We start from the raw sequence: 9,710 nt of genomic DNA on the forward strand, positions 1-9,710 counted from the left end.
GGGTGGGGGGGGGGGGAAAGTCAGTAATGGCATCTTTGTGAAAAGGGGCTAAAATTCTAAACTAATTTTCCTCTAATTCTAACTTTTGATCCCGTGGCTGGTTACTTAAGGTAGAATAGTTTGGAGAAAGAAAAGGGGAGACATCACTTGCTCATGACAACAATCACACAAAGGATGTTTCTGCTCATATCTGATAAATCCAACTGTAAACACTTCCTCTTTCCTGGCCAAACAATCCTCTTCCATCAATCAAAGACCATAATCTTCCTAAAATTCTCACCATCCTCCTCTGAATGGGAAAAAAAACCCCATTTTTTTTCTTTACCATTTTAGACAGTCACAAAAGCAAAGTAGGCTTTCGAGTTCAAGAGGGCTCACTCTTAGGGAGAATCCAACATCTAAAGCAACAGAGAGTATTTTGTAAAATATACAAGTGTACTTAGCCAAAAACCTACTTACATTTTTATACAGCTGAGGAAATCTACTTCCCAAGTAAAACACACAGGATATATAGCCACAAATGAAGCCTGACATTTCAATCATATCAAGAGAGTTCTGAAAAAGAAAAGGCACATATATTTTGGCAAGAGTGTTTTCAGGCATTTCAGAGGATTAAACTGAGAGTCCACTGGCTGATCTTCTGGACAGAACTCCTTTCAAAGCAGTTCAGTGCTGCTCTTCAAATGACCAAAGAGGGCTAGAAAGGGTTTAATCTTTATCTCACAACAATGCACACTGCTGCGTCATAGCCATGACTGAGATCAAAACTAGTGCCGGGCTTTAGGATACGACACTAGTATCAATCCAGTCCTCCTGCTAAAAAAGCCTGGGCTCAATAATTCAAACCAAAACGAAGAACTGTAGCTAGGGCCACTAAAAAAAAAGAATCATCCTGTCTGGAGAAAGCAAAATACTCATTTTTCACAGTTTAAGAGTTGTTAGTTTTCTCACTCTAGCTGTGTTTTGAAAATAAGCTGCTTCCCTGCTGGGCAATGTTGCTGGATTACAATTATTTTACTGGTGTTAGTATGAAGGCTATAAAATTGCTAGAATAGGCTGTGAAGTTTCCTGCTGAAATGACAGCAGCAGCAGGTACAATTGTTAATTTTCCACTTCTATTGATTTCACTCGTGACTCTGTAGTCTCTACATGGATGTCTACAGTATTTAACACAAGCTGAAACACAACATGTATACGTGTTATTTCACACAGCAGCACATCCTAATGACCCAAGGGACAGAAGAAGCCTGAAACGCAGGAAGCTGCTAAAAGAAGCAATTTTGTAACTTCTTTATTTTGGGATGTATGGTCCACAGTTAAAACATCCACATAGTGCGACATTTATGATTTCTAAATCATTGTTTAAAATGTCATCCAAATTTCATTCAAAGTACACAGTCTTTTCAAGATGCTTTTAGGTGGGATTTGTTTGGAACAGAAGCAGGTGAGAACTTACATTATTCCCTTCGATTACTGTACTCTGGTCTTGGTTTCTTAGTAACAGCTGACAGGGTAAAATAACACACAGTGCTATACACACCATGATCCAGGTTATGCAGAAATTCTTCAGGCTTTTGCTGCCTAGAATGACATACAAACAAATTAGCTGAAATATAACATCTGTTGTTGATTTAAAGTTACTTTTTGTTTGCAATATAAATATGTAAATTTAAAGGTACAATTTCATGTATCTTTTTCTTGGCAGCAATGTAAGTCCACCTCTTTCTTCTGGGCTCTGTGCCCACCCCTGCTCACTACCATAGTTGTGCTGTGTCTTCATGCAACAACTGAGGGTAGCAGTGCAGGAACAGGAGGGGAACTCCTTAAATGGGCATTGCTACCGAGAGAGAAAATTTTCATACTCAGCTTATCTCTTATATTAACTCCTAATAGTTTACCATTAAATAACAGCTGATAAAGAGAAAACTACTAAGTAGAATAGAATGTAACAGTTTCTTTCAGCACATCTTGATTAAAAACTGCAAAAGCAAGGATATTTGAAATTTAAATTAACAAAAATATCTTTAAGATAAATATGTAATCTAAGTGCTCTGCTGGACCAGTCTCTGTGTCCATGGTTAGCTAGATATTGAGCCTTGTCAAGACTCCCATATCCAAAGACACAGACTCCATCTAGCAAGTCTCCATAGACACCTACAAGACAACTTGAAAATGGCAGACAATCCTACAGAACTCTGGTGCTATGCTATCTTCTGTATCTACAAGATGCTGGTAAAGTCCTGCAGTCACTGTTACCAGTGGAAAAAATTGCTGTACGGCATTAGTAAGCCTGTCCTAAAGACCTGTAGTCTAAATAACACAGACTTAGTAGCGCTGTTCCACAGGCTGCACATTGAGATGCAAAACTGTCCAACTTGCCTAGGGTAACTGCTCCAGAACTGGGTATTGAAAAGCCCTCTTTAACAGCTTTAATCACAGTACCGTTCCTCCCTCTCCAGCTATGCAAACCATTGAGCTGAAACAGGCACTGGCAGTTAAAACGTACAAAAGCCTGTGTTTGTTTTCAAGAGTAGGCAGCAGGAAGGAAATATCTTCAGCACTGACCTATCTCCAGGTTTATTATCAGTTCCATATTGAATGAATCTGCTTTATCCCTATTTAGTCTGCTGGGCAGGCATCTGTTTTACTTCAGCTTTTTGTTACCTCTGCTGCACCATGGATTTTCTTTGATACTTACTTTTTTTTTTTTAGATTGATGAGTTAATGTTTTTGATTTGATACAATGTGAACAGAGCTTTCTGTCTTTCATTTCAGTCAAAACAGTAGTCCATTGGTAGGCTGAGTACTACAACTACTGTCAGGATTTTATGAAGCACAACTCAAGTAATTTCATTCCCCTTAAATATGTTTTTTAACTATATGTATTGAAACAGAGCACATGAAGATGTCAAGATATTTTATGCTATAAGCAAATAAAGTCCAGTTTCAATCAACATGGAGGAAACTAACTGAACCACACAAAGAAATAATGCTTGCTTTCAACTTATGCATATATTTAGATAGCTGTAAGTAGACAGTAAAACCATGGAGTAAGTTAAAATATGGAACCAGATTCCACAAAACTACCGCATTTTGTATGTCTATATAAACTGAAAGTACTACATGGAAAATATTTAGATATTATGTGGGTAAGAAAAGAGAAAGGCAGAAAGGCAGAGAAGAGAAAGGGCAGGATTTTCACAAGAGCCTGAGAAAACTGGAAGCAATGGGCCTAACAATGTCAACCAGAATTTGTGCACTCTATTTTTTTGATCCCTCTGAAAAAAAATTATTTAAATGCTGTAGAAAATATCAAAGTAAAGAGTGTGCTACATTATGGAGAACACTTCAATTGTTGAAAAACCTTACATTTTGTCATCTTCTGGTTCTTGAGCTTATAGTAGACAAATTGTGAAATCATAATTATATCCATGTTAACATAAAAAATGGCAGTGACAATCTGAAACAGAAGATACATTTGCTTGTTCAGTATACAAATAGTTCAAAATACCTTCACTTAACTGCATGGAAATTTTGCTTCATAATCACAATGTGAATGACAAATAGCAAAGCATTGCCAAAAAAAAAAAAAAAAAAAAAAAAAAAAAAAAAAAAAAAAAAAAAAAAAAAAAAAAAAAAAAAAAAAAAAAAAAAAAAAAAAAAAAAAAAAAAAAAAAAAAAAAAAAAAAAAAAAAAAAAAAAAAAAAAAAAAAAAAAAAAAAAAAAAAAAAAAAAAAAAAAAAAAAAAAAAAAAAAAAAAAAAAAAAAAAAAAAAAAAAAAAAAAAAAAAAAAAAAAAAAAAAAAAAAAAAAAAAAAAAAAAAAAAAAAAAAAAAAAAAAAAAAAAAAAAAAAAAAAAAAAAAAAAAAAAAAAAAAAAAAAAAAAAAAAAAAAAAAAAAAAAAAAAAAAAAAAAAAAAAAAAAAAAAAAAAAAAAAAAAAAAAAAAAAAAAAAAAAAAACAAACCAGAAAGCCATTTCCAGTACAAAACAAGTTAGACTGCTGCAGATGAATACAGTGTAAACCTTATGCAACAGGGACTTGCTGACACAATCGCAATAGCTGGTCTTTTTTCAGGATGCATCACACAAATTCCTACCTGGACAGACTGATAAATCCTTCCTGCCCAGAAGCTTAAGTCCGTTCCACCTAGTTTCCCAGCATTTCAGAAGCTACTAATCTTACTCAGTGCCTCTTCCCTCAATAAGACAAAACCGACATTCTCTCTTCCCCTTTTCGTAATGGGGAGATGGAATAGTTAGTGCCACATGTTAAGCTGTAAAAGAGAAGACAACTCTGTCCACCCTTGGGTCCATCTCCAGCTTGTAAAAAAATTCTGCAGGTGGCTGACACATACCTCTTTCCCTTTTAATTAAGAGTCAAAAATAAAAACCGCAGATAAGAAAGTATTGGACAATTAATGTATTGCTGAAAATGACTGTTCCTTTCAGAGAAACCCTCCCATTAACAAAGAAAATATCTTTTCAAATTAGTCAGACATTAACAGCTTTGAACCAGCATTTCCCTGTTAATAAACAGTTTTCTTAAAAAAAAAAAAAAAACACAACCAAAAAAACCCCCCAAAAAACAAGAGGAAGTTTAAAGAGTAGCTGCCCCAAAACAGCTTCATCTATTACAAGCTAAACAACACAACTTCCTTCCAGCCCCTTCCAGCCCTATTTGCTCTGCAAGCTTACTTTGATGCTGAAGCTCAAATGAAAATTCCCCACTTCATTCATCATTGAGTAACACCCAGTAAGTTTCTTTGAATGTTAATTGTAAGTGTGAAATGGTTCCTATAACACATAATAGTATCAATGTAAGTATTTGGGAAATTATGACTTATTTTATAGATGGTAGATCAGTGAACAGAATACAAAACTACTTCACTGTGCAATATTAAGTTATCCTAGAGTTTAAAGAGACAGTTTGAAAAGGAGAAATCAAAAAGTAGGAATATCGACAGATTACCTGAATTGGCAGTTGATTTGTTAAATAGCAGCCTACGAAATTTGTAAGGTCTCCAGCTATCCAACACAGCAGAAAGCCCAAAGACAGCGCTTGATCCACTCTTCCATTCTGACAGGCAATGTAAATTTGACTGGCACAAATTCCAGAAGTAATTGTAAAATAGTGTAAGCAAAAAATGTTTAATAAGCTCAGAAGTACATTTTTCAAAATCTGAATAAAGAAAGATTAAAACTCTAACCACAAGAGACCTATCACAGCAATACTCCACTTACCTTTTGAAGAAAAACTCAGTATCGCTATAGCTCAAATTACAACCTCCCTACTGCTTGCATGTGCTCCTTTTTTGTGGCCTGCACTGACATACCATTTTCTGGACACCAGAACTATGCCATAAGCATTTTATATTCATCTGCTGTAAATACCAGCCTTTAAAATACTGAAATAAGAAAAAGTTATTTAACATAGAAGGGCTAAGAATGGACAAAGCTTCTAAAAGAGCTGACAACTACACTTAAGCCTCTAAATTGGAGAACTGTTATTCAGATTCACAACAGGGACTATGAAGCAATCCCAAAGTGAGTCCATTAGACATATCTTGATGAATTCCATGCTCACTAATATGACAGTTTTAATGTAAAGCCCCCTTTCAACTAATATTTCAACTAATATTTCTGAAGTTCAACAGCTTACTAAGAGTGGTTTTATTTTGCTTGATTTCCATAGGCCTTTTACTAGTTCAGTAAATTATATCCCCCTTATGGGGACAGACTTTGGAGTCAATCCCATTTTGTTTCAGGTATTTTCACCTGCTGGGGGCATTTCTACTTTTTCTTTGTCATCTTCTACCTATGTATTTGAAACCTGAAGCCAGTGCCAGTGACCAAACAGCAACTGATTTAGCACTACTGAAGTGCTAACTCATGTGCTGTTTCTGACCTTTCCTCAGTCCAAATTTCATTGGCAGGAGCCAGCACAACAGTATTGGTGACATAGCATGTGGCTTAAATAAACACTGAGCCAGCTTCTGCTGCAAGTGTGCCTGCGTGTGTGCACACATCTCAGGGTAGAGAAGATAAGAGAGAAGAGGTGATTTATTCTCATTTGCTCTAAGTGGCAGAGATTAGTGTCAAGTCAGTACAACAGAACAGTACATCAAGCTCATTTGTCAACCACCAAATATTGTTGCAAACATGAACAACATGCTTCTCTGGCATATTATATCTGTATTATGCAGATAGAGAAACATATCCAAGATAAAATAAAAAAAAGGCAGCTTTTGAAAAAGGCTTCAGGCAAGATTACTCATGTTTGAATCTGAGGACTGCTTAAGACTTTAAACTTACGGTAGTGCAGCAAACAGAAAACAGACAATAGAAATCAGTCCTATGACAACGCTCCAATACTCCCACGCGTTCTCGACACATTCTTCTAGGAGATGCCAAATCCATGGTGTTCCATTTATGCACAATCTCCTCTTCTCTATTGGGGGGATATTTAAAGCATGTGTATACAGCTGAGAAGCCATCATTCCTGGACCGAGATTCAATTTCCGAAGTTTATTTCTGCCTCCATTTTTACCCCATGCAAATCCGCAAATCCGTTTACCAATGCTGAATATCTTCTGTGAAAAGACCTCTGCATCCAGACGGATGCTTGATATCACAGTTATTTCCAATCTCATAAACGAACCTGCCAAATTCAAAGAAATAAATATAGCCAGTGTGAATAAGACATTAACCGTACAATGCTTGCTTATATTTATTGCTTACAGAAGAAAAGTTAGACTTCCAAGAAAGAAAAATACTTTGTGGTCCATTGCATTCATTAGCTCTTGACAAATATGCAACACTACAGATTTATATCACTATAGCATTTTAGTCTGAGGTTATGTTAGACTGAGACTGCCAGTTACACTGAGGTGCCAGCAATCTGCTACAAGGTAAAGTAAACCGGCAATTTATTTGCACCTAAGATGAAAACTCTGATTTTCATGTTCAACATTATGCCAATAAAGTAACAGTGCTTTCTTTAATGGTACTAGCCCAGATTCTGAACACTCTACACTTACAAAACATAAGTATAATGTTGCTTTCTATGCAACTAATTTCAGGATAATGTTATGAAAAAGAAGTCACTTATGACTCAGATTCCAGACAAGCTCTAAGGTCCACTTGAATCTAGCTAGCTCATCAGACTAACTAGTGATTTAACATAGTGTCAAACAGTTTGTGTTATTTAATACTCCAGAGCAAAGACAGAAAACGTAAGAAACTTACACAAGGCAAATGTAGGGTACTCCCACTTCCAAAATCCCCAGAATGAAACATAATGGTACAACGTGGCTTAAATTTTGAAGCAAGGGAGGGTTGGGTTTGACCTTTAAAATTATTTTCTTGCAGCCAATTATAATAATTCTGGATATTTTTTGTTCCTGCTGAAATAGCCATCCTGTTTGAAATTTTAATATTTACTTAGAAGGATAACCATTACAAAATTGAAGAAAATTTTAACAAAAATGCAGAATTATCTATTACTAGTCCTTGAAACTTCCTGCTGACAAAAACCAGCTGATTTCCCACTCATTCTGATGATAATTTTATTCCTCTGAAGGTTAATAATTCCTCATACAGAGGAGTCTTAAATCAACTAGCTATTAAGGAAAAAAGCCAGAGCAAATGCACTGTTTAAAAAAAACCCAAACAACAAAATAAGTACTATACTAGTAGGTTCACCTGTTTAGTACTTAAAGCCAGATGTAGAACCAGTAAGATGGTGAAAAATTCTAAGACCATTTGGAACATCTCAGATACACAGTAAATTCAGAAAACAGGAAGAAGTAATACTGCGATATAAGAGCATCCCTCTAGAAGTGAATAAAGTTATTTAATATCTCACAGACAACAGTCCCCAAAGGCCCGATGTTTGTGGCTGGGATTTTTTATGTTCTTCACTCCGCACACATGGGGACAGGGCTTGGAAGGGCTGACAATATACCCTTTCTGCAATGTAACAGGTTGGAGCCACCCTCATTATGCATCAAACTACTTTCAAATCTTGATAAAGTTTCACAAAGTTTACAGTGAACGATGCTCTATGAAAATAAAGTTAGGACTCACTTTGCTAGTCATTGAGAAACCTGCTTTTTCTTTTCATGAGACTTCAGGTATCTATGATGTTAAATGCTGGAACAACTTTTCTGCAGAAACTGGCTGCCTCTCAAGAGAACTGTCATCATTGGACCTAAACCAATTAAACGATAGAAAAAGAACATGTATTCATACACTGAGAATTTACCTTAGCCTATTAGATACATTCAGCTTATACTGGTGAAGTTATTAGACTTCATAGCCATCTTTGACAATAATTTTTAAAGTTGAAAAGAAGTTGTGAGTAATGTTTCAGGTAAGCTTTCCTATTCTGGTACTCTGCGGCTGAGCAGGGTTTTACCACCTACTAAAAAGGGAGAAACATCGAAGCACACATACTACTTAGGCAGCTTTTAGGCATGAACTTTCAACCATTCATAAACATTGTAACAAAAATCTTACACATTTTATTAAGCTTCGTCTCAAAATGCCCATTTAAAGATAAGCAAAATGTGTCAGATTAAAAAAAAAAAAAAGATTGAACATGGTATTTTAAAACCATGTCTGAAAAATTAGGTTTAACATGGTATTTAAAACCACGTCTGAATATCATAACTGCAGTTGGACTCACGCATGCAAAAGTTCTCTTATAAGATCAAGGACTATGTGGTAGCAAGTCTAAACAAGGCAATTCAGATGCAACCACCTGATCTTATGCTATACCCTGCTCCAAAACCCTGCAGCTATTACGGAAAGCCAAATAGTTTAAAAAGTGGTAGGAATTAGACAGGCCACTTACACTTCCCAGATGACTGAAGACTTGCGCTTTGGCCTCCTGCCACACAACACACTTCGCACATTTAAAGCATGTGGATATTCTTGGGTTATTATTACTTGACATTTATGCAGCAGAATAATGTCCATGTTGCCAGTCCTTGTGACTGTATTTTTAATCTTACAATAATTGCTATTTTACTTAAATCCTCAGCAAAATACTCTGTCCCAGTAAGAGCCCTACCACCAAAACCAACAATTCCACCAGTGCCTAGCACAACTGGAAGCCATCAACTAAACATATCGGCCACAAAACCTGAACTCCTCCTGCCATTGCAGGAAGGCAAAAGGCAATGGTGTCAGTGTTTGATCTTCAGTTATTTTCACACCTGGACTGGGTGTGCCACATTAGGATACAGCCTTCACCGAATAAGCTATGTCTTCTGACACAACTATTTTATAACTATGTTTTGAGCTCAAAAGAATAATGGTGTTTGAGCTGGACTGATCCAGACGGTTCCCTCCCCAGATATATAGAGTCTTGCATAGATATACAGTCTTGCATTGAATTTTTCCTCAACATTTAAAAAAAACTTTTACTTTTCTGTTGTTGCATTAAATGCTTTCCACCTGAAAACAGGATAAGGAGATTGCTATGACATTTCTTTTCTTCCTATAGTATTTAAGTTGTCAATGATGAGAAAGGAAAATAATATTAAAAGGTGATTTATGTTGCTGTAACAATTCCTTGCCTGTAACCTCATATTCTTTCTTAGAGTACTGCCCAAATACTAGTTACTACCATTTGGAAAAATTACAGTAAAGGTATTATTTTCACAGAACAGTTAACTTGGAACCTTGACACCATACCTTTCTGAAAA

The 9,710-nt window shown here is 35.6% G+C and overlaps 1 protein-coding gene across 1 annotated transcript in view; it reads right to left on the minus strand.

The window, feature by feature from the left end:
• PQLC2L (PQ loop repeat containing 2 like) overlaps positions 1–8,195 on the minus strand; it is a 16,244-nt gene extending 8,049 nt beyond the window's left edge. Inside the window, exons 1-6 of the mRNA XM_009279097.1 lie at positions 8,086–8,195; positions 6,313–6,658; positions 4,970–5,099; positions 3,370–3,460; positions 1,457–1,581; positions 460–555 (exon numbers count right to left, since the gene is read on the minus strand). Of these exons, the coding sequence (XP_009277372.1) occupies positions 460–555; positions 1,457–1,581; positions 3,370–3,460; positions 4,970–5,099; positions 6,313–6,650 (780 nt within the window). The 5' untranslated portion in view covers positions 6,651–6,658; positions 8,086–8,195. The remainder of the gene's footprint in view (positions 1–459; positions 556–1,456; positions 1,582–3,369; positions 3,461–4,969; positions 5,100–6,312; positions 6,659–8,085) is intronic.
• Positions 8,196–9,710: the final 1,515 nt, after the last annotated feature.

The sequence above is a fragment of the Aptenodytes forsteri genome, unplaced genomic scaffold, assembly GCF_000699145.1.
Source record: "Aptenodytes forsteri isolate BGI_AS27 unplaced genomic scaffold, ASM69914v1 Scaffold299, whole genome shotgun sequence".
NCBI classification, from domain to species: domain Eukaryota; kingdom Metazoa; phylum Chordata; class Aves; order Sphenisciformes; family Spheniscidae; genus Aptenodytes; species Aptenodytes forsteri.